General features: G+C 53.0%; 1 protein-coding gene across 1 annotated transcript in view; it reads left to right on the forward strand.

Annotated features, from left to right (window-relative positions):
- The first annotated feature begins 1275 nt into the window (after positions 1-1275).
- The window catches only part of CASZ1 (castor zinc finger 1), an 84657-nt gene continuing 60863 nt past the window's right edge, over positions 1276-25069 (forward strand). The window contains exon 1 of the mRNA XM_077190308.1: positions 1276-1404. Coding sequence (XP_077046423.1) covers positions 1356-1404 — 49 coding nt within the window. The 5' untranslated portion in view covers positions 1276-1355. The remainder of the gene's footprint in view (positions 1405-25069) is intronic.

The following is a 25069-nucleotide window of genomic DNA, read 5'->3' on the forward strand; positions in this document are numbered from 1 at the left end:
CTCTGGCCTGCATTGCTGCCTGTGCGTTTTTGTCCATGCAAATGCAGCACTGCTGAGGTGATGAGCTACGGTTTGTGTTGCGTCTGTGGGCTCAGGACACTATCAGGGTGCAGCACATCCTGGTGCATGGAGCCAAACACACCTGGGCTCCTTCCAGCCCTGTGACTAACCTGTCCAGCCACTTCTGGCGAGTCACTTCCCTCACTAGTGCCTCAGTTTCCCCATCCCTAGTGGGGTAATGATGCTGGCCTCCTTTGGGAAGCACATTAAGTTCTGCTTATAAAAAGGATTTAAGAGCTGGTAAGTCCATGGGCAGCTCTGTGTGAGCCCCGGTGAGGAGCCCAGCTCTGCCAAAATCCTGGAGCCAAACGTGGTGTGTTCACAAAAACAGCCTACAACCTGCTCAAAATACCTATTTAATCAGGTAAATAATCTGCTCGTTTGTTTTAAAGAAAGAGGCTTATATCTGTGTTTACCCAACACGCCTCTCAGAACCTCCCTCGCATTCTTTGCTACTTAGAAAAATAAAGCCAAAAAAAATGAGGAAATTCACTGCAAAAGGGCCCCCTTCCCCCCGCCTCCCGTGGGCCCGGCGTTCAGGGGTAGAGCGCCGTGATCTTCCTGAGGGCAAGATGCGTCCGGGGTTGTGACACCCGCAGGTGGCGGCCACCAGTGCCCCGAGGGCTCCAGTCCTGCTCGGTGCGCGCTGCGCACCGCACGGCCGAGCCCGGACCCGCGTGGGACGGCGCTGCCGGGGCAAACCCGCCCGCGGCTCCTGCCGTGCCCGGTACCCAGGGCACCGCTGCCGCTCCTCTCCTCCGGCCCCGTACGCCCCCTCCCTCCATCCCCTCGTGGTTTGCGGTCTGCTCCGCGCCGGCGGCTCCGTCCCCGCCGCCCCGGGGCTTCCGGAGGAGCCAGCGCCGCGGCCGCGGGGCGGGTGGCGGCGGCGGCCGGCAGCGATGGCTGCGGGGCACCGCGGCCAGGCTGGTCCCGGCGGGCGGCCCTGCGTGCGGGGCAGCCCCGCGCTCCTTGCCCGCCGTGCCGGGACCGCCGCGGGGTGCGCGAGGGCCGCGCTCCGGCTCCGCCCGAGGTAACCCCGCCGCCGCTGCCCCCCAGCCCGGCCCGACCCGACCCGACCCGATCCAAGCCGTCCCGGCCCCGCACCTGCCCCCGGCGCCGGGCCCGGCGAGGGGGCGGCTCCGCCGGCCGCCAGTCACCGCCCCCCGCGCGGCGCGCCCGCCCCCGGCCCCGCTGCCAAAGTGACTCGGGGAGGACCGGCACGGCAATGACATCAGTGCTTTAAACAACTTGTTATTCGGGAGCAATCAGCTGCAATTAGGTATTAATTAAGTATTATGAAAGTTGATTATTTAAGTGAATTCGGCTTTCGTCTCTCCGACTATGGTAAGTACAGCACAATTGTCCTTTTCCTGCCCCCAGCCCCCCGCCCGCCTCTCGGCGGAGCCCCCGGTCGGTGCGGCCGCCGGTGCCGGTGCCCCCGCGCCGGGCGGTGCGGAGCGCAGCGCTGTCCGCCGCGGCCGCCCCTCCGCAGCTGTGCCGCTCCGAGCCGCGGGGCCGGCGCTGCGGGCAGCGCAGTCTCTCCGGACGCGGGGCCGCCGCCGCACCGAAACTTTTGTTGGCCGGGTGCGCGGTGCAGGGCTGCGGGCCGGGCGGAGCGGGGCGCGGGGGCCGCGCCAGGTGCGGCGCGGTGCGGTGCGGCGGGGGGCTCGCCGCCTCTTTCACTTTGCTTCTTTCACTTGTTTTACGGAAGTTGCTCCCGCGCCCGCCGCCGCTTCGGCCCCGCTCTCCCGGCCCCGCCGAGGTGAGCCGGGGGCTCTGGTCCCTCCGTCGGTCCTTCCCGGCAGCGCGGCCCCCGCGGGCCGGGGCAGCGGGGAGAGGAGCGGGCCGGCCGTGAGAGGATGCGGAGGGGAAGTTTATGGGGGTTTTGAAATGATTCTGCCTTTGTATTTGTTGTAAGTTGTGTGGGTTGTTTTCTCTTTCATATTTTCCCCCCTCCTGAGCTCTGGCGTGTCGGTGGTAAAGGTTGCTTGTCAGGTTCCTGTACTGCCTAAATGAAAAGGAATTTAATTTATTTGGGACAAGGCAGTGTCAGATGAAGAGGCTGCTTATTACATTTAATGAGTTGTTTTTTGGTTTTATTCAGCCTGGGCATATCTGGGATGGGTTTGTTTTTGTCCTTCCATGTGAGGTGTATGAGACCTCCCCCACCCCTTCACATCATGAAGGGAGGAGGAAAGGTGGCCAGGCTGGGGCAATGTTTTGGTTTTAGATTACAGGCCCTAGTACTGGGGTTGGGCGTGTTTTTGATTGTAGCTTTCTGTGGCTTGTCCACTGGTTTTTGATCAGGTATCAGGATGGGGAGTAGGTTCCGGCCTGGTGCTGGGCTGGGCTGGACTGGGCTGGGGGCCCTGCTGGGTGTGATGATGGACAGGTCTCCATCAGGCTGGAGTGTGATTGCAGCCAGGAGCTTCGGGGCTCAAAGTGTTGGTGGGTTTTCCAATCCTTGGACCATCTGGATCACAGTCTCATTTAGATTTGACAAAATGTGCAAATTCAGAGTTTGGTAGGAATCTGTCCCTTAGGTGATGTTACCTTTCTCTTTGGGACCAGGTCCCACCACCATGGCCCCGTACTGGCTAACACAACTACACCTGCTCCTCCAAAATGGTGTAAACCATTCTTTGCCATTTAAAAACCAAATGGCAGCAATGAGCCAAACAGGCCTGTGCTGGCAATGTGCCATGGTCCAGGTAATTACTGTTAGAGAGTGTGTGTGCTGTTTTTTTTTAATAAGGAGTAAGATGGTAATAAACTGGTTGATGATTGACTGGGCCTGAACTATGTACTCTGATATTGTGAGTGAGAGGATAATTTTGCCATCGTTTATTCCATTTATTTACTTATTTCTACCATTGATATCAGGAACCGAGTGGCTCGGGAGCCACTTCCACCTGTGAGCGAGACATGCCAGCTCTGCTTGGGTCCAGCCGTGGGCGTGCGGCTGCCACCCTTCTAGATCAAGAAGCTGGGATGCTGCGTGGGCAGCTCAGGAGTTAAGGATGTGGTGAAACTGCAGGAGGGCCGATGCTTCAAAGAGCAATGAGCAGTGATTTACCCCGCTCTCCATCCCGAGGAGCCGTGGCACTGCCCGCCGGGCCGGGCCAGGCCGGGCCGGGGCGGGCCAGGCCGGGCAGGGCCGTGCCCCGGCGGGCAGGCCCGTGCCCCGGCGCTGCAGCGCCCTCTGCCGGCGGAGCGCGGCCCCGGGGGCTCCCCCTCCCCAAAACAGGGACCCTCCCTCGCCTCACGAGCGCTGTGGGTGCTCGGCCTCGCCACGGCTGCGCCCAGGGAACGCGTGGGGCTTTGGTCTCCGGTGTGGGAACCCGGGGCTGCAGTAAGCCATGGAAATGAGGATCGGGGAGATCTCTTCAAGTCAGCATTATGATCTGTGTGTGGGTGAACCCGTCTTGTCATGATCTTGGGGCAAAGACCTGCCCCATAATCACCACCTCTAACCCTTATCTACTTGGGCCAGCTTATCTCCCTCAGTCGCTGCCTCTTGAATTCTCTCCAAGCCCTGAGGCAGTGGCTCTCCAGAGGCAGTGCCCGAGGGCTGCTGGTACGGAGCTGCCAGCTGGCAGAGGCAAGTCCAGAGGGGTTTCTTTCCCAGAGGGACTCAGTATGTGGGGTCTGACAGTCTGCTCTTGCTGAGGGCTTTCTCAGCCCAGTCAGTCCATGCATGGACCTTCTAGGATCAGAAGTGTTAATAATGGTTAAGGGCTGAAAAGAATTTGTGGACTGAGTCCATCTGCGCAGGAATGTGGCAAGATGTTCCCTACATGTGACTTTCTGTGAGTCTGGTTTTAAATACCTTGACTGACTGGGTACTTGTCACTTCCTTTGGGACAGTGTTCCCCAGCCTAGTTATCCTAGTTATGAGATTACAGGAACTGACCTCAGAATGAGGACCAAAACACCTATGGTAAATGGGCGGGGGAATAGCCAATTTCCCACTCAAAGGGTCATTTGGTGTCTTTGTCAAATCACTGCTGTTGTTTGAAACACCCCGTGGATAGAAACACCTTATTTGGGCTGGTGGCAACTTGTTTGGGGTTTTTTTTACCAGATTTTTTGGGAGACATTGGCTCAGTCAAGGTTGGTGTCATTCGTGAGCTCATGCTCTGCAAAAGGTTCCCAGGCAATTGGTTTGGGTGTTCATGTCCCTTTTCAGTAGTTCTGTGAGATACTTGTTGGGTGGAAAGCATTCAAGGGCTTAAGCCTACCAAGTGAAGATTGTTCCTTGGGAGAAGGGTTTAGCAGGGCAGAGATTAACCTTCCCCAAATGGAACAAGCAGCACCCAGCTATAACTTGGAGAACATGCTTCAGAGCTGCTTGAAGTCCATAGGAGTGTTTCTACTGCTTTGGCACTACAGAGAGATAACTCACAAAAAGGCCAGAAGGTTGGTCTCTGAGATGAACTCCTGTTTCCTCACCTGTGCTCTGTCTGCTGTATCTCATGAGTCCTTCCAAGCCAGGTCTGCCAGTGACAGAGTGGGGTCCACTCTGATGTGTGCAGGTACTACACCATTCATGAGACACAGAGTCCCGGGGGGAGAGGCAACTTGTACTGAAACTGGCTCGAATGGTACAGATACCTCGACTGGAGGGGATCCCATAATTGATGTGTAGTTTCCAAATCATCAGTTTCTCTTTCTGTTTTGCTAAATTGTTTATGCTTCTACCCGGAGTCCTCTTTCCTGCGATTGGATCTCAGGGCTTTGCCTACACAGCCTTTTCTGTCCCACTTTTTGCACTTGGCTGTCCTCCCAGCGAGAGCCTTTGTGGCCACTTTGACTCTCCCTCTGACATCAAATCATACCCCTGGGCTGCTGTGCAGCCTACAGTTTAGGCGCCCTCTGAAAAGTTGGTTGAAAGTGTCTGGAAAGTAATGAAAAGTCCTGTAGTAGGTGAAGATAACTATTGCCTGTGCTGCATGTCCCACCTCCACCTGGGCTCCTTCCCTCCCTCCCTCCCTGCCAGGGTTTGAAGATGCAGCCCTTCCCAAGGTTTGGAGAGCTCAGGTGCCACCCAGGGCTCAGCTCCCAGAAGTGCTGACATTGCAGAGGCCGTGCTCGCCGATCCAGCTGAGGTTTGGGAGAACCAATGTCCTCGTCCTCAGCTGCACTTTGCAAAGCAAAGAGGGGGCAGAGGAGGCTTGGCTGGAAGCAGGGGAGGGGCAGAAGCTCCAGCCAAAAGTCCCACGCGGCACCGTCTCCTCCCCTCCGGTTCAGTGCGGACTGGATCAATTTGGACGTCTTCAGCAATAAAAAATGCCGATGTCGTCCTAATTCACTAGGCCCCGAGATGACAGCAAATTTACATTTTTTAATTAAACTAGCAGCCAGTTTTTATGAGAGGGGGCTGGGTTATGCAAATCAAATGGTTGTGTACGAAAGATTAGGAGAGTTTGGGAATAAATTCCACAAATGCTAATAAAAAAAAAGAGAGAAAATGAGAGGGGGGAGAGAGAGGGACATTGTTCCATTAGCCCCTTTTAGGCTGATTTCCCTAGGGAGAAAGCTATGGGGGGTGAGAGATGGAGGCAGCTTTCAGAGACAGGTAAAATCCATTTCGAGGATGGAGAGCCCCTTGCACCAGGACCTTGTTGCTCCCTGTTTTGTCTCCGAGGGCTCGCAGGGGAGAAGGAGGAAGAAATTGGTAACAAAAGAAACACTTGCTGGTTTCTAATCCCCATTCCTGCTTGACCAGTGATCCACAGGCTGGAACAGCAGCGGGGACTGGCTTGAGGATGTAGAAGGTGCACAGTGCTCAGGTGCTGGAGGGGCACAGGTGGGTGAAGGGCTGGGCCAGGTCATCGTGGTGCTGCAGGAGGTGGATGTGGCAGGGCGACAGGGCAGTCCCTGGATGGGCAAAGCCCAGGGGCTACGCAAAGCTTCTCTGGACAGGGCCCATCTTTGGGCTGACAGATGGTCACAGGGCAGGGCTGCAGCTGGGATTGGTACCCTGGGGCTTCATCTCCTTTGTGCAGCTCTTGTGGGTGGGCTGCTGGTCCCTGGCAGGAGCTGCTGGTTGGAACAGGCAGGAGTGCTGATCACAGGTGAGGGTCTAGGCTGCTGTTCCATGTAAGCACAGGCTTTATCTGCAGAGCAGAGTGTGTTTTGGAGTGGGATGGTGATGCTTTTCCCTCACCCACGCTGTGGAGCCCCTTGTTGCCCATCCATAGAGATCTCAGAGGCTGACTCCAGCTGTCAACACCTCTTTCCATGTGTTAACCTGGCACCAGTCTTCATCTCTCCCTCGAGGGACTTTCCATCTTTCTTCATGTGGTGATTCCAGAAAATAAAAGTTTGTCAAGTCCCTTCAGGAAGAAATAGTTATAGCGAACAAAAAACATGCGTTTCACTCACGTAAAATATGTTCCTGTAGAAGTTTCCCAAAGAATTCCAAGTTCTCGTTGCATTTAGGAGTTAGGTGTGGTGGCTAGGTACCAAAGCAATTGTTTGCTCTGCTGTGGAGAAACAAAACCAGAAAATTTCTGGAGGCTGGGAAACTGCTTAAAGCTTCCAGTCCTAAGGCAGTTTCATGCTTGGAATAAAAGCTGAACAACCCATGCAGGTTGGCAAGAGAAAGCAAAGGGTGGAGAACAGGAGATACAAGGGAAAAGGATGGGAAGACTAAGGTCACTGGGTGCATTTTATGACAATCCCCTGAGGATTTGGTGCCTCACTAGAGAGCTTTGCCACCCATTCCTGGTTTTGGGGTGTGAAGAGATGATTCACCAACATGCTCATGTTTTGCTTTGGAGAGGTGACATTTTAGCAGAGCCTCTCTTGTGAAATCAGTAAAAACACCAAGCTCTGGTGGCGCATTTCTGGAGGTGTTCCCCACACCCAACACCTACATCCCTGTCACTCTGTCCTGAACATGCAGGTCTGCCCCAGACACTCACCCACCTCCACGCTCCCGGACACTCACGTGTCGGTGCTGTGCTGAACCTCATGTTCCCCAGGCTGCTCTCTCAAGGCATTGCCATGATGAACGCTCTGGTTCTGTGCACTTGCATCATCGTTGCCATGAATGAATCCTTCTTGGCAGCAAGAGAAGGTGAGGGTGGTGTCTGCCCTGTGTGTTGGGTGTCTCTGTGCTCCCCCCAGTCTGCTGCTGGTGGCCTTGGCATCAGCTTGGTCCACAGCTTCAGGCAGACAGCTGTACAGGGGCTTTTTGTAACACGAGTTTCTGAGCTGAACTAGGGCCAAGTTCAGCCTAAAACTAACAAAAAGCTCCAGAACAGGTCTGTGAGACATGGCAGAGTCTGAGGATTTGGTGTAGGATGAATAACTCCTAATCTATAAAGTGGGCATAATCATGGTGCAGCCCAGAGCCAGGGCTGGGCGCTCGGGGATGGAGATAAGTGCTGAGGGCTGGCTGCAGTCCATGGAGGGTGCGGGGTCGGGCACGAGTGCTCCTCCCTGCAGCTGGGGTGGGGTGCCTGGGCTGGGGGAGAGCTGAGCCCGCTCCCGGAGCTGCCTGGGAGCTCCTGAGCCTCCTGCCCCACTGGGTCCGGGCTGGTTTGTGATGGGGACCTCCCCAGGACCCGGGCTGGGAGCTGAAGAGCTCCAGCTGGGCTGCTGTCTTGGAGTGGTGCAGTGGTGTCAGCCCTGCTCCCAAAACTGGATGGGCCAGGGCAGAGCAGAGGAAGAATTAGGAGCTTTCAGCTTCCATACATGGGAAACTGTCAAAAGCCAGGTAGCAACACCAGCTTTTGTCTGGTATTTCCAGAAAAACCCGGCAGGACCTGGCATCCCAGGGCATAATTTATTATGGAAAAATAAAATAATAAAGTACCAATCCCTTTGAGGCCTGAGTCATAGAAGCATCTTCTCATTAAAGCAGCTCCACCTCTCTGCCTGGTGTTTGCCAGCTCCATGCCTGTATGAATCCACTCCCTGAGCTGCCTCGCCCAGGGCAGCCTTCCTCCTACTCCTCCTCCTCTTCCTGCTGCCTGTGCTTCCCCAGCACACCTCTCCTCCAGCACCCCTTCCCCTGTCTGGAGGAGCACGAGCAGTTCCACCTCTCAAGCCAGCTTCTCCCCAGGCTCCCCACCTTTGGACCAGGTGGATGTTTTATTGGTGTGTGTTGTAGACAAACATCTTCATCTTTTCACCCACCCACCTCCCACCCCTGTGCTATCAAGTTCTCTGGGCGTGCCCTGGCTCCCACATGCCCTTCTCCTGGCCATGTGTTGTGAAGGTGTGTGTGGTATCTTTCCATGGCTCCAAGCTCTCTTCCAAGTGGCCCTCTGCAAGCAGGGGAAGGAGAGGAAGCTGCTCCTGGAGTAATTACCATCTGCATGTCCCGAAGGCAGGCAGCAGATGTTAGCAGAGGAGGACTGGATTGGAAGAGGGTGAGGGAGCAGAGGCTGGGGAAAGGGATTTTGCTTTTGCTGATTTTGCTCCTTGATTGCGTATGAATATTTTTAACTGAAACTCAGTAGGACAAGAATCCCAGTTCTGCAAAGTTGATCCATGCACTTGGAAACTTTAGGGGAAAGCTCCTTTGCTCGCTCTTGCTGTGTTTTCTGTCACTCACTCTGCTTTTCTCAGCCTTTTTTATGCTGCACTATTTAACTTTTCTTACTAAATAGCTTTCCTTTATGTCCTTCTTCCTTTCCATATTCCCACAGACCTGTCACTCTTTGTCACTCTCCTGGACTTCCATTCTGTCTTTGATTCTGTCTTGCTTTCCCTTTCCTTCCCCCCCCTTCCATTGTCTTACTCTATTTTTCATTTTCCCATTTTTCTGTGGGCTGATATTCAGATGAGCAAACTTCTTCCAGTTAAAGGAGGTCATGAATATTAGGATTTTTCTATCAAACAATGAAATATGGCTCAAATTACTCTAAAGAATAGGGCCCTTTTCATAAACCACCTGCTGGTTTTTTTTGAAAGAAAGCACAACCACTCGCCTGTATGCTCCAAGCAGTTGTCTCACATCTCTACCTCGCCAAGCTTTGCCGTTCCAATTTCTTCTGCTGAATTTGTTGCTCTTGGTGGAGTAAGTCTGCTCTTCCCAGACTGCCAGCACCCAATGAGTCTGGGTTTGGACAGGTTGGGACAGGATGGGGATTCTGGCAGGATCCTCACTACTTTAAATGTTGGTTTGTGATTGTGCTTTTTTGATTGCCGTGTGTGTGTGTTTTGGGGTTTTATTTTTGTTTTCGACAAATAACATTCTGGTCTGAAACTCATTTGGTCTGAACCTCTCAGCTTGACTGAGAGATCTCCTTCAGATGTTAGCACCCATGGAAACACGAGGACCCCCTCCCCTCATCCTTGTGCTGCTGGTGTGGAGCAGCCATCGCTCCCTGGCATGAGGAGGCTGTGGTGCAGGGCATCTGCTCAGGCCTGGCCACCGACCCAGCCGTGCTCGTTTCCTCCTGCCTCTCATGGTCCTGTCCCTCTCCTCCCAGCTTCAGAAAAGGACCTCTGAGCACAGTGGCCACAGCTGGCTCTGGGAAAGCCAGGTTTGTGCTGCAGGAGATGCTCCATTCCTTGTGGTCCTGGCCGTGCTTGACTGGATAGCGCCGTGCCTTTGCCAGGGCAGCACCAGAGCAGCTTGGCGGCTCAGCAGGGACAGGAGGGTGCTGGAGCTGTGCCCCAGGGACCTGGAGAGCAGCCTCTGTGCTCCCTTGGGAGCTGCCATGAGGCAGTCATGGGTAATGCCAGAGACAGAGACAACAGAGGACACCAGCTTGTCTCAGACTTACGTTTTGTTTTCGGTCCAGCCTATTTATACTCTTCTTAGTGGCTATTTTTTCCCCAGTTACACGAATGTGTCTTGTCCTCGCTGTCTCCCATCTTCCCTCAGCAAACCTTTCCATTTTCTGCGTGTCTTTGCTGGGAAGCTCACAGCCCCACTCCTCGCACTTCTCTGAGGAGGCACCTCTCACTGATGTGCTCGTTCCAGGAGCCTGCTCCAGCCCTTCCACCCTCTCCCACCTGCATTTCCCTGGACAGAAACTGCACACACAGCCTGGGCTGTGTGAGCACAGAGTTTGTTTTGCCAGGGTGACCTGTTTAATCATCTCATTTTCTGGTGGCCGTTTATTCCTCGTTTCCACGGTTACAGCCCCATTAAGAGGAGAAGCAATAAGGCAGCGAGTCAAACAGGTAATAAAAACATTAAAGCCATGTGCGCGCTGGGAGGGAGGAGGGCGAGCAGCACTCAGTGAGACGAGACGGGCCGTGCCAGGGAGACAGAAGGGTCACAGGAGCCCGTGCACAGTGCAGTGACACCAGCTCAGTGCCCAGCCTCTCCTACAGCATCCCACAGCATTCTGCCCTGCTCCGCTGGAGTGTGCTGACACTCGGGACAATGTCACTGCCACCCGTGCGCTGCTCTCCCCGCTGCTGCGCCGTAAGGCAGAGCTGCAAGTGGACAAAACCACTCGAAATAAGAGTGTACTTCTTCTGTGTTTTCTTTCAGGGCTCTGACTGTCTGAAAATTTGTAACTTTCTGTTTCTGTTTAGTTTAGGGCCCAAATACTTGTTCCTATAACAGGAACATGGCCCTTGCTGAGGTACCTGGTGTGGGCTGTGGTGCTCCCCTGCAGAGCCATGGCTCTGCACAGTTCCTAAAGCAGGACTGACAATCCCAAGGTATTCACAGCCAGCTACCTGAGCCAGCACAACCTAGAGTACTGTGACTCTGGTTTGAGGCTTCCTAGGTGGAAATACCTGTTTGTGGAAGGCCATATTTCTGCAGCCTCCAGGAGAAGGTCAGATGCCATGGAAACAGGATAGCCAGGTCCCCAGCAGGCACTGCCAGCAGTGACTGTGGGCTGGGGAGTGGGTGGGAGCTCTCACCTGGGACAGTGGGGGATGCCTTTAGGCCATTGGTAGAAATCAGGGGAGAGCTGTGGGCAGCACGGCTGGGAATTGGGTCTCTCCTGCTAGGAGGAATCCCCAGATTTCTGGCTTTTAATTGTGGGCTCCTAAAAAGCAAGTAGCAAAATAAAGAAACCTAAAGCAGCAGCTCTGGAGTGAGGAGAAGGCAGAGCCTTCAAGAGAAGGAAGAGAACTGTTTTCAGCTCACTTCCCACCAGGCAGTGGCCCTCAGGGAACCCCTCAGGGCTCTTGGAAGGTGGGAGCCTTTTGTTACCATGTGCTTGTTATCCCAAAACTGATTTGGCCAGCAAGGAGATGGTGGCCTCTCTTCCTTTGGGAAATTTTGGGCCAGATGAACTCTTGGGTATAAAAACATGACCTGAGTGGCAAAAAACCAGCAAAGTTACTTTTCCCTATAATTTCTCAGCGGCCATGGAGGCCAAACAGCACTGGAGCTTAGATGAGGAGATGTTGGGTTTGAGGTGGTCGATCGCTGCCATGAGGGAGCAGGTGCCCACGGGCTGAGAGGATTCTGACCTGTTAATAAGGGTGAGTTTATTTGTGGATGAAAAGAGGTTAAAAATAACAGTCCCACTCATATAGGTGGCACAGCACTGACAGCAAAACAGAAATATTCAGAAAAGCAAAGTATAAAGGAGAGCAAGAAAACAGTCACAGAACTGCAGTGCCACTGCTTTACCTGCTAGCTCTCTCTGTTGAGTCTGCCCTGTCACAGCCCCGTTTTGCCCTGGTGGGATTTTTTTTTTTATTATTTATTTCTGACATTGTTTTGGGTTTTACAGTTTCTTTTCTGCAGACTTTATCAGAAAGCATATTTGTGGTGAGAGCCTGTGAAAGGACCTGGCTTGCTGAGTAAATGTTCAACGTGGAAATGAGCTGCATGACCTTGAGGAGGGGAGAGGGAGGAAAGCTGACAGAAATTCATAAAAAGCTGAAAAAGAAAAGAACAAGGAGAAGGGAGGGGAGAGGAAAAAAGATAAAAGGCCTGGCCAGACTGGAAGAAGTCACACAAGAGAGGAATAATGGCCTTTCTTGTTACAGCAGTGACTGGACCTGTCGTATTAGGCATCTTAAAGAGCCCGATTCTAAGTTGTGCTCAGCACTGACACTTTGAAAATAGGCCCATTTAAGGTGACTCAAGTTGGGCAACAAAAGTCAGTAGTCACTTTAGATCATCTTGGCCTGTGTTCAGAAGGGTGAATTTTATCCTTGGCGAAAGGCCAGTGGGAGGCCCTTGTGTGTTCTGTTCCTGTTCCCAGAATAGGACTTGGGGTGGCTCCTGGGGCTTGTGCCAGCCCTTTGGGGCAGGGGCAGAGCCCACTCTGCTCTGTTTTGGGCTGAGCCCCCCCTGTGCAGAAGGCAGTGGCTGCTGGCTGGGCTCATGTGTCAATCCAGTTGTCTGTGGGCACAGAAACTGGGCTTGAATTTATTTGTGGAATTTTTGGGGAGCTGTGGGTGTCTGGAGAAGGGTCTGGATGGAGCAACCTCTCTGTCCTCAGTGCAGGACCCGACAGTAGCAGCAGTGCAGGAGCTTCCCAGCCATCCTTGGAGCTCCTCAAGAATGTGAGATTGAGATGGAGGCGCTTGCTTTAGGAAACTAATGAGGATGTCAATCAGAAAAGACCAACAAAACACTGTTGCAAGGAAGAAACTTTGAGTGGAAACACCCTGCTGTCGCTACCAGAGACCAAGGTGTGAGGTGCCAGCATGCTCTGGAGCTTGGCTTTCCAGAGCTGCCTGGTTTGGGCTTGATGGTTTTACTTCAGTCCCACATCTAGTCCTGGAGGACCTAATGTGGATTTTAAAGTTGTGTTGTAGGGATTGGAGAGAGATTGAGCTCCAAGTTTCTGCAGTCTATCACGTCCTCATTACCTGGATGACACCAGCTGCAGGAAGCCCCTCGGTGCTGCAGTCCTTGGCTCTGGTGCCATTTCCATGGAGGGTCTGGGCACACAAGGACCTGGCACCCAGCAGTCAGGGGGGCTGGAGCAGAAAGCCTTGTGCTCTTCAGGGAACCCATGGCTTCTCTTACCTTTTCTGTTGTCTGAATGCATGAAAAGAGTGTAAATGCACTTAGGCTCCCCTTACCGCTCTTTCCGTTGTCATTTCTTTGACTCCCCAAATTCTCTTCATTTTCAAGGGGGGAAGTCTGACTTCAGTGGCATCAGCACTTCCAAACCACTGCACACTGACATTAGCAGTTCAGAGTGTGGGGCAAGGACTGTGCTGAAGCAGAGTCCTCATTTGTGTTGAAACAGGGCTGATCACCATTCTTTGGTTACACCTGAATATCTGCACCAACGGTCCTCACACACACATCTTTAAATTTTGGTTCATTTAGGTGGGGGGTCGATTTCTTTTCATAAGCCTGAAAATTGTAGAATAAGATTTTCATCTTCACTGCTGGTATGGGAGAGCTCTGCCTTATGGAGGGGAGCATTTTTGATTTTTTTCCAGTTGGAAAGGAAAGAAATCAAACTTTTTCCAGTAGGGAAAAGTCTTGTCGAGTGATGACCTCAAAATATTTTCTCTAGCAGTGCAGTGTGATGTCAGACAGACAGTATGTGGCTGGGTGGGAAGCACAGACAGCATGGGCACAAGTGCCTGACACAGGGGAAAACCATCAGTCCACAGCTTTGGGAGGAACTGGAGCAAAGTCACCAGCGCAGATGCCAGAGCAAGGAACTGTAACTGCACATTTAATGGCTTTGGATGTTTGCTTTTATGTGACAGTTGCTGCTTAAGCAATCAGATTGGAGAATTCTAGACTTGCACGGATTTCAGGGATTTTATTTGTATGTGTTCAGCACAGGACATGACTGGGATGGGAGCATAGGGGCTTTTCCAACAGGAGAAGGGCCCTGTACCCTGCTGCTCTGTGCCCCTGTGCACCTTGATTGTATGAGCTGAGCCTTCCCCTCTCACTCCTGTCTCTCACTCTTCCCTGAAGTCACTGTACCTCCAAACCCACCTCACTCACCTGCTCCCTCTGGTCCCAGCATCCTCCCACACTCCCCGGAGCATCCTCTCTCCTATTCTGCTCCCTGATGTGTTAAGCTGCCCCTGCAGAAGCCCTGCCCTGTGCCAAAAGCCCCATCTGGAAGTCAAACAGCCATGCCCCGAGTGCTGGCCCTGCCCAGCCTCCCCTGCCCAGCCTGGGCTGCAGCTGAAAGTGTCCCGTGAGAATGCAAGGCAGAGGCATGTTTTCACAGTTTATTCTCCAAAAGGAGAGCCTGCAAGGGGTGAGGGGCAGACTCCTTGCAGTGAAGGTGTTAACAAATAGCAGGTGATTAAACATGACAAGCAGTGACATTTCTGTGTGGGGTTCTCAGTACCAGCAATGCCAAGAATGAAGCTATAAACCCTGACATTTTGTGTTATGCACTGAGGTTTTTAATAGACATCTTTCTCTCCCTCACCCCTGTTTGTTTCTTTTATTCCTCTATTCTCTTCTGTCCTCTTCTCCCTTTCCTCTCTCTTCCTGATCCTCACCCTGGCTCTGTCCCATCCCAAGTGCCCCCATCTCCATTTCCCATCCCTCCCTCCCCGCTCTTATCTTTGCTCTCTTGCTTCACCAGACTCATTTGTTCGATGTCCTTCACTTTAGCTTTTGTTTCTCTCTTCCTCCCTATTTTCTTGTTACACTTTTCCAAGATTTTTTTGCTTTTCATGGCATCATTCACCCTTCCTTACTCTTCTCTTCCTCCTGCTAGCTGCGGTCTGTGCCATCTGCACACGCTCGCAGTCTCTCACACAGATGCACTCCCACACTTTATTGCACACACACACTGGCACTTCCCGCACACTTCCCTGCTCCCCCCACGCTCCCGCTCTCTCCTGCTCCGTCTCTCACATACGCTCGCACTTGCTCTTTTCTTTCTGTGCTTCCCCTCTCCTGCTCTTCTTTGTCTTTGTTACTCCCTTCTGCTGTCATCCTCCCTCTGTCTGTTCTTTTCCACTCTCTCCCCTTCTCCCTCCCTTTCCTTTCTCTTTTTGGGGTCTGATGTAATACTCTAACCATGGGCAGCCAGGCCAGTTGCTTGTCAGGGAGCAGGTGTCCCACCCCTGAGTGATGTTTTTGTTAATAACATTTTTGCCCTGACTCAGAAGCCGTCATTTTGGAGATTGGTTGGTGGGTTTTTTTTAAGGACAGGAGCCTGAGGAGGCTGAGCTTTTGGGAACAGTTGCTGGGTTTGTACTAAAAGGACTGCAACAGTTGTTCTGCTGAGCAAGAAACGTTGGAACAACTGCAGATTCTCTTCCCACCCCCCCCACCCCCCCCATCTATCCAAAGGGCATTTGGAGGTGACACCCAATGCACAGTCCCCATTGCAGCCAGCTCTAATTGGAGCTGACGAGCTGCCACTCGTTCTTGGCTTTGGAAATGGGGCACTTCTGCCACTGGAGGTGGCCCTACCCAGCCCTCTCTATTACAAAAAACATTTCCTCCTCTTCTGCCTTCTCCTGGTGGTGCTATGGGCGTAAAGTTAGCGGAATGCCAGTGTGACCAGAGCAGTCAAGCACAGGGCTGTCCTCCAGCAGGTCACCTGGTCTCCGGAGCTCAGCAGGTATGGCCCAGCTACGTGACCTGGACATAAGAAAGGGGTCCCCAGGCACAGAAGGATAAAAGGGTCAGCGGCGGTCAGCGGCTCCCTGGTCCATGACCTGCCTGGCTCACTGTGTCTTACCAGGCTGTGATCCCTTTCCTGCAGAGGCTGAGGCAGGGCATGGTGCTTCCCTGGGTGGAAATGGTGTGGGCAGGCCCGCCGGAGCCCGGGGACTCGAGGCACCTCCAGAGGCTCTTTGAGCAGCACGGCTATTCCTTCTCACACGGCTGCAGAATGTCTGCCTCTCCCCAGGTCCCTGGGGAAGATCCGTAGGGAGCTCCTGGAGAATTACCAGGCACAGGGTCTGTGCTGTGCATTAGGAATGTACTGGCCCATCTCTAGAGCTGGCACCTCTGCGCTGAGAGCACCAGGGTGGGCGAGAGGCTCCCCTGGGTGGACAGAGAGGACAGAGGCAGGGGCAGCTCCTATGGCAGGAGGTCCCCAGGTCCCCAGTGTAAGTGGCTTAGCAGGTATTTGAAATGAGTTCAAACGAAACTGCAGTTTCAGTCCCAGTATTTCCTCTTCCTTGACTCTGCACTCCTTCTAAAAATCAAAATACTTCCCCATAAGGAACCGCCTTCCCATAAAAGGGCCTCTCCCTCCCTGTCTGCCCAGGTCTTATTGATCAAGCACCACAGACGGTGGCTGCAGCTTCAGTTGCCAAGTAGGGCAGATCAATAGAGACTCGATAGGATGGGATTTTTGGCAGCTGGAGCATATATTTGTTCCTCCTTCCGTCCCACCATCCCTCTGGGAAATGGCCGGTGTGACAGTGGAAGCAGGTGGAGCAAAGCTCCATCCTCCCGCTTGCTGCTCACCTTGTCATCTGTCCTCTGTGCTGCTGCCTGGGACCAGGCTCTGCAGGAGCATCTGGGGGGCTGCAGAGAATGGGGGGCACGTGTGGAGACAGAGTAGTCCCACCCTGTGCTGGCTCCCCCGGCCCCTCTCTGCTGCTTACCTTTTACAATGGCCAAGTTCACTCTTTTGTGTACTGGGGCAATCCTGCGGGTCAGTCCAGGCTCCCCAAAAGCAGTACTTGGCCTTTATTGTTTTCCCAGTCTCTATTCAACTAGTGTTTCTTCCTGCCTGGATCCAAAGTAATTTCCCTGTGCCCCTCCCTGCTGTTGTCATCTTCAGTGCTGTTGTCATCTTCAGTGCTGTTGTCATCTTCCCAGAGATGGGGAGAGCAAGGCACGGTGATGGGAAGTGACTTCCTGAAGGCCAGAGGGACTTGGTGCTGGAGCTGGGGTTGGGGGCCCTGTTTCTGGCTGTCCTTCAGCAGCACTGAGCCCCATGGCCATGGGCCTGGGACAGCGCTTCCCCACCCAGAGCCTTCCCAGGCTGCCCTGGCCGTGTGGGACCAAGAGCCGTGGGCTGGTCTCCAGCATCAGCTGGGGGAATGAGACACAGAGGGGAGCAGTGGGCAGGAGAGGGATGCTGTGTGCAGACTTGTCTTTCTCCATCCTCTCTGAAGAGCAGTTAGCTCTGCCATAAGATGTCCTTAACCCTTGCCAGCCCTCCTGGCTGCCCAGCCTCTGGCAGGTGCTGAGCGCCGCGCACAGAGAAGTTAATGAAATGAGTATTTTGGGGAGGGGGGGAGGCAGGCTCTGTACTGCACCCTGGGGCCCTGGGTTTATTAATGGTGACCTGCCATTAAAGACTAAAGTGCTAACCTGGTCATATTTAGCAGCTTTCAGCGGTATCCCAGTGGTCTCTGCCTGCAATATCAACTCCTGCTTTCCCCCGCAGCCCCGGCTCAGCAGGAGCTGACTCCAGAGTTTCTCTGCTACAATGAGTCTGGTGGGCAGCACTAAGAAGTCTCTGTGCTGCTGCTGCCAGACAGATTTCCACCTCCTCCTGCTGCTTCACACAGCTTCCCCCTCTTACTGCCAGGTCTCGCCAGGCAGCGCTTGGAAAAGAGGACCAAGTCCTGGCATCTTCATGATTTCCTTTACACAGACAGAGCCTGGGGGTCACTAGGAGAGGGAGATGTGCCAGCATGAAGCTCAGAGGGTTTGGCCACGAAGAAGAGGCACACTCCGGCTCTGCAAAGCATTTCCACAGAGCTCTCTGAGAAGGCACTGGCAAATCATCCCTCTGAGGTGGCAGGCTGGGAAGCGAGGCAGCAGCTCTGCCAGACCTGATTAAAACAGGACTCAAGGCTAACAGCTCCAGGTCAGAGCAGGAGGGCTGCTCCCACTGCTGCTGTCCCTCTTGCTCCAATCTAAGAGGGATGTGGAAAACCCAAGCTTGGGGGGATGTCCCCTAGGGGATATCAGCAGTTGGATATTGCAGTGACAGGCACTTTAGAAAGATGCTGGGAGCTGCTGCTGCTGCTGCTGGTCCAGGCAGGGATCAGTGTTAGCAGAAGAAAAAAAAAGCCCCAGAGTTTCCTTGAAGCTAATTCTGCTCTTGATGCTTCCCCAGAAGCAAGATCCTGCTGTGCTCTGTGTGCCAACTGAGATTATTGCTTTCCCTGATCACTTCTTCCTGGATTAAAACCTCAGCACAGAGTATTTTGCAGTGTGTTATTCCAGGATACCCCCTAGAAGCTCAACATGGTGCAGACTCTGGCAGAGATGCCAGGGAATCGTGAGGCATCTCCAGCTCAGGCTGCTCAGATCAGGAGGTGGGGGTGCCCCTGCCCCTGGCGCTGCTGTTTGGCCCGAGGTGAGGGCACAAAGTGCGAGGCTGTGGGGATTTTCCTCTGCGCAGAGAGCCCCGCGAGCCGCAGATCCCGTGCCCTCGCAGCCCTGCCCTTCCTGTGGGCATGTTTGTCAGTGTGGGCTGCAGAGCCAGCGAGGGCAGGGGCCCTGTTCCAGCCGAGCCTCCCAGCAGGACGAGTGCCGCTTTGGCAGCCAGGCTGGGGGCAACCCTGGCTCTCTCCTCTGGCTCCGTGCCCCAGCTGATCTGCAGCCAGGTTTCGCTGTAATCCCTACATCCTGTTGCAGGTCCTTAATCAGCTGGAGGCAGCCTGGGAAAAAAACCCCAAAACCCAAACCCCAAACTGTTGTGGTGAAAGCTCCCCACTGCCAGGTGGTGGGGAAGGGTGGGCAGCAGCCTTCCCAGGCACCAGGTGGGGGACGGGGAGGGTTGGCAGAGATTACAGTTTCCTTGGTAGGGATGGAAGCAGAGAATAGGGTGTTTGTTCCTGCTGGGGGTCTCTGCAGGACCCACTCATGCCGTTCCCCTGCAGAGTGGATGGGTCTGGGTTTGAGGCATGGGCTGCTCCTGTTCTCCCACTGCCAGCTCAGCTCTGGACACTGCCCCTTCAGTCCTCACTGGGCAGGCTTGGAAACTCTCTGGGTTGTTGTTGAGTTGGTTTTTTTCCCGTTTAATGCATAGAATAACACTGATGGGTCTGAACAGCTCCAGCCAGGCGACGAGGGGAAAGAATAACAAGCTCCTGAATGTCAGGCAAAATTATGGGCCATTGCTATTTAGGGTGAGTCTGGTGGATTTAGGGCCTCTCTGTTCTATTGTCCTGGCTGCTCTGAGCATTGGAGCAGGCGAGACACAAGTCGGGAATTTTATTGCAGAGCATGTTCGGGGGAAGGCTGGTTCTGAGCGCTTCCGGAGTGAGCAGCAGCAGTGGGGGAGAGAGGACCATTTCTGCTGGAAAGTTGGTGAGATGTGATACCAGAGGCTGGAAGTCCTGGAGACGTGGTTATCCAGCAGAGAATAGAGCCCCTTTGCATGCTGGTTTCTGTCAGGATTCAGCTCCAGATGTTCATCACACTCCCCAGGTCTGTGTAGGGTTGGTCTCCATCCATCAGACCTGGGCTGGCTGTCCAGCTGCTGTGTCCCTTGGACACAGCTGGTCCCCACTGCACCTCAGGGGCACATGGCTCCTTGTCTTCTCTTGTGAAGCATTCAGGAATGTAGTTCATATGAGAAGCAGTGCCTATGTGTGCGTGTTCAGTGGGGATTAGGGGTTTTGGTGTCATCTCTTGGATTGCTTATTGCTGGCACTGGTGATGTAAGCAGGGCTGGCACTGCACTTGCATTGCCAGGTGTTGGGGGAAGGCCCCAACTGAACAGCATAAGCATAGAATGACACAGAAAGGCTGAAGAAAGGTGTTACAGAGTGTGATAGAAGTGGGTTGTCCATGGGAAAGTGATGTCTTTACAAGTGCTGAACAGGGTGTACCCTAAGCTTCCAGATTTTGGCAAATACATTCTGTCCCATGCCAGGATGGGGAGGAGTGGCAGAGAGCAAGAAAGCCATTCAAGCCTGGCTGTCTGCATAGGTGTGAGACTCAGCAGGGTGAATTCTTTGCTTCTTTGGGGCTCTTTTTATTTGACCGGATTAAAAAGCCTATTTGAGTTTCTTAAACCATTTAATCTAAAATCCCCAGGTAGATGCGCCATTGGATTCAGTTTTAAGCTTATAAACAAAATAGGTCTGTGTTTGTCTCTTCTTCATTTTGTTTTAAAGAAGAAGGGTTTGACCTGTCCTCCCTGGAGCTGGGTGGGAGTTGAGCTTCTGGTGCCTGTGAATCCCTGTGAGCTTTCTGAAGGGTGGGAGAGTGCAGAGGCTGGGGTGCTGGTGTGACCTCCCTGCAGCTCCAGGGACAGGGACATGTGGCCTGGGCAGGTGCTGGCAGGAGGGAGCAGGTTGGGCTCCACTGGCTGCTCCCCAGGGCTCAGTACCTGCACAGACGACTGAGGGCAGGTAAAATTCCAGTAGAACCATTGCTCTGCAGATAGTTTGGGTGTGTGGAAAAGGAGAGGATCATAGGAGATGGGAGAAAGTGTGAGGAAAGCATGGAATGGTCTGGATAATTCCAGTTCCTTTTGAGAGGAAGCTGGTTCTTCTCTGCTCCCAGAGTGTCCAGCTCCCTCCAGGGCTTCCTCCTGCATCCATCCTCTCCACACAGTCTCCTCTTGTCTCCTCTACAGTGCCATGTGGCTTATTGCTGCCACTCCCTGTGCTTCAGAGGAGGTTCCATTGTCCCCAAAATAGGACAGTTCAGGATTTGTTCTCAGGAGAGAGGTGCTGCTGATGCCTGTGGCAGCTGCAGGAATGTCACAGGTCTGTGGCCCACAGTGCCAGATATTCCGAAGGAAGGTACCAAACCCACAGCAGCTGGGTGTAAGATGATCTGCCCCTGTGTCCCCTCAAAGTGCTTTCCATGTGTCCACAGAGTCACTGATGCCTGCACATATGTGGGGTGACAGTGGCACTGCTCAAACCAACTGTAGGGTCCCTTCCAGATCCTGTCTGGGATGTGCTGGGAGCACAGCAGAAGCCCTGGGCCATCCAGCTCCCTCGTGCAGCCATGGAAAAGCTCGTTCCAGCACGGCCACAGAAGGGCCAGGCGGGCAGGCTGTCCTCACTTCTTGTGCTCTTTGCTGTGAGAGAGGCCTCCTGTGAGCAGGGCTCTCAAGGAGATGCTCTCTGTAAGGGAAAGGTGGGAGCAAGACTGTATCCTTCCCGCCTTCCTTCTCCCAAGGAGCTGGAGACAGACAGAGGGACAGGCATCTGTCCGATGGCAGCCAGAATAGGAGGGAGCCCTGTTGGCTTTGCCCAGGGAGCCTCTTTCTATATGGAAATGAAGAATTTAGGCTAATGGAGCTCAACCATCTCTAATTTTGCGATGGCAGGAGGATTTTGATTGAAAGTAATTAAGCAAGCTAGCTGTAAAATTAATTAAAGCAAAAGGGGGGGATTTTTTTATTGGATTGGATAGCGATATAGCGGCTGTCAAATGGGGGACGGATGGGGGTGACCTGAATTCTCTGCCCTCCCTCCTCCCACTCGGGACGTTTATGTCACTTTAATCTCCTTACAGCGGCTGGTGTGCATTTGTTTGAAATAATCAAGGAAATATGGTCAGAAATTGTCAGCTTTCAGATCTAATTTACCTGACAGCCCTGCGCAGACCAGTAAGCCTCTGTGTGCGTGTGCGTGTGTGTGGTGCATGCGACTGTGTGGTCATGGAGGACTCCTTGTCTCCCCTCTCCCCTGGTTTTGTTCATTCTATCTTCTCTTGATTCTTAGCAAAAAATACTTCTGACATATCTGGGGCCACCCAGCACCTTGCAGGAAAAAGAAATAAGTTTGACAATTTTCCTGCGGTCCCTTCTCCACCCCCACCTTCCCATCACTATCTCCTCCCAACCTGCTGCCTCATCCTTGCACCATAACCAGCTTTAGGGTTTAGGCAATATAGGATTAGGGGAGGTGGCTGTAATTCTTTATTCCAGATGGCTGGCAACTGCTAAACCCACTGTCACAAGCACCGAGTTATAAAAATACTTAAATTAGGCCCTTTGTTTCAGCCCCTGTCCCTGCCAAGCAGCTATCCCGGTGTCCTGCCGGGAGCTCAGCTTGCACAGAACAGGTGGGGGACTCTGAGTCCAGACTGTAATGATGATGCTGGGGAGAGGCTTCTCTGGACTCACACCTACCTGGATTCCCTTGCTCAGCTCCATCTGCTTCTTTTTTGCCTTTAGCTCTTAAAGAGAGATCTGCACCAAGGAGGCGCTGGGCTTGAGTTGGTGTGTGCTCACTTAGCAGGTGAACATCCCAGTCCAGGGACGTACAAAGGCTGCAATTCCTACCCATCTGACTGGGTGGGTGGGGTGTGCACATTCCTGACAGAAATCCAGGCTTCCCCCTGGACCTAACCCTGCAGGAACCTGGTGACCTGAGCTCACTGTACTGAATCTGAGGAAGGAGGGCGACTACTACAGGACTGGTGTTTCCTCAGAGCTGCCCTGGTGCCTCACATCTGCCTTGCTAGGTTGGCTCTTAGGGTTATTATTTACTATTTATTATTATTCATCAAGCACCAAGAGAATTTGGGCTTTTGTTTGTTTTGTTTGGGTCTCCATATAGAGGCCTTTGCTGAGGCAGACTCCAGTGCCAAGACCTCTGGCACTTTTACAATTACCGCCCGTGATCCTACTGTATTGTTTATGTAATGACTCTCAGTCCCGAGGGATTCTGCCGCCTTTCTTAGGCCAGAGCACCCAGCACCTGGCAGGGAGAGTGCAGGGCAAATGCTGGACCCTGGTGCCAAGGAAAATCTCTGGGCTTTATGTCCCAGGGAATCATTAATATGTAGAGGGCTCAGGCTGGACCTGCTGTGGGGATCCACATGCAGGGGAGTTGATTAAGCTGCTTCAGAAGGAGCAGATGATTCATCCCTGCCCGGTGGTCACAGGGTCTCTTAGTAGCTCAGACCTGATGTTCTGGCTGTTGGGTGTCTGCAGCCCACCAGTCTGTCTCTCATACAGGGAGCTGAGTTGACTGGTCCTTGTGGGACAGCTGATGTGACCAGTCCCTGAGCATCCCAGAGCACCTCAAACCACGTCAGCATGGGAATTGAAACTTCTAGTTGTTAAGCAGGTGTGTGGAGGGCTCCACACCAGCTCTGTAACCTGCAGGACGTGGGTAGGACTGGTGATGACCAGCTGCATGGGGCTGTGCTGAGGTGGGTGATGAGCTCATCACCATGATTCTTGGGTTTAATTCCAGCTTTGCCACTGATTTGCTTTGTGTCTGTAGCCATGTGAATGCATAGCTTTGTGCCAGTGCTTCCTCATCAGTATAATGGGTATAATTAGGCTTCCCTGATTGACGATGGCGCTGAACACTGAGTGTGCTGGCAGACTGTTTGCTTTTGTTTAAAAGTCCCTTCCAAAAAAAAAAAGAGGTAAGACCAGATTTTAGGGTGCTGGTTCCCATACCATATTGCAGATATATGTGGGTTAAGGTCTCTGACAATACCCAACCCTTTCCTTGTGGGACAGGTGTGCTCTGAAGAGTTGGCTTCCCCTAAACCTAACAGGACAGAGTTAGGTTAAGACTAAGTGCTTCTAAGTACTGTCTCCTCTGTATTCAGCAAAATACAGAATGTGGCACTGCTGATCTTCTGTGTTAATTACAAATACAACAGAATGTAACGTGAAGAATAGTCTAAATAATTTCATGGCCTGTTAACCAAAAGAGAGCTTAAGTTCTGGGACATGGACCAGGCTCCCACTGATAATGGTATCTGAATTCAGTGGTGTCTGGAGGAAGGGTCATACCATACTGGCTGCTCTGATTTCCCACTGTAGATTGCAAGACCAGATGATTAAGAGTGCATTAGATAATCTTCTAACATAACATTCCCTACAGGCAGTTACTGGCATTGCTGTAGAGACATCCTGAACGCCGTGTTGGAAAAGGAAGTGCACAGGACAGTCTTTCTGCATTGTGAACATGTTTGAGACCCCCATGCAAAGCTGTGCTCTGTTCTGACTCCAAGTCTCCTCAGACATGGCCGAGGAAAATGCACGTGAGTGCTGACCTGGGGGCACCTTCTGTTGTTCTATTTGCACCTGCTTGTACTTGTTCAACACCTCTCCCCTCTCAAGCACTGCCACTCTCACTGCAGCTGAGTCTGGAGACCCTGACTCCAGCACAGCCAGGAGTTGAGGAACATCCCACAGTTGGGTGAATGGGATGAAAAGTTCAGATTTGGGTGGCATTTCTTTTTCTCTCAGTTTAATGTAAGTGGCAGTGGAAAGGCATAAGTTCCCTTCTGTCACTGATGTGGTGTCAGCTGGGAAATGATTCTCCTGAGCCAAGCAGAGTGACATGAGCATAAGATCAGTCAGAGAAGGATCAAGCCCAGCGAGTTGGGAAGAGCTGAGGCACTGGGCTGAGTGTCTGGAGGTGAGCTGCCCATGCTCAGTGGGTGGGGAGGAGATTCCCCCAGAATGGGACTGGCAGCTCAGCTAACGTTAGTTCAGAGAGTGGGAATGTGCAGAGAGGCCTCAGGAGTGAGTCAGGAAGACAGACACCTGTACCTGCCTTTCCTGTGAACTGCTGACCCTCACACAGCATCCTGCTCCAGTGCTGAATCCTGGCTGCTGTTTGTGTGTATCCAGCTGGCTTGGGGCAGCAAAAAGAAGAAAGAAACAGAGCCAGCAGCTCAGCTGATCAGGGGTTTCAGTCAGAAACCTGATTTGCAGTGGATTCAGGGGCTTACTTTGGAAAACTGTCTCTAGGGCAAGTCTGAGCAAGCCAGTGGCACCTAATTTCCCAGGGAGATAGAAAAGACACAGGGAAAAAAAAGATGTTGCAGTAGAAGTTTGGGGGTAAGAGGACAATAGTGTTGCTGGCCAAACAAGGCTGCGAATGAAGATGTATCTGCCCCATCCCATTTACCTCCCTGGCAGTGGGACCCCAGGACCTCAGGAGGATTCAGGAAGGCTTCTCTGAAGGCATCCTGAGCAGGGAAGGTGCTGCTGAATGGGACAAGGCAGCAAGGGAGCCATGGAGAGCTGTGTGTCGCTCAGCTCAGCTACCGGGGCCCAGTTAAAACACAGGTGTAAAGTAAAAGTGCATCAGTGTGCCTTCAGCTCAGCCTCTCCTTTCCCCCTTGCTTCCACCTCATGTTCTCCCTGGAGCTCCAGGCAACTTTATCAATTTACACCCAAATGCAGTAGAATCACCAAGGTTGACAGGGTTTTGGTTTCATTAAATCTGGACCTTAACATGCCAGCCCTCCACCCTG

Source organism: Agelaius phoeniceus, chromosome 24 (assembly GCF_051311805.1).
Source record: "Agelaius phoeniceus isolate bAgePho1 chromosome 24, bAgePho1.hap1, whole genome shotgun sequence".
NCBI classification, from domain to species: Eukaryota; Metazoa; Chordata; class Aves; order Passeriformes; family Icteridae; genus Agelaius; species Agelaius phoeniceus.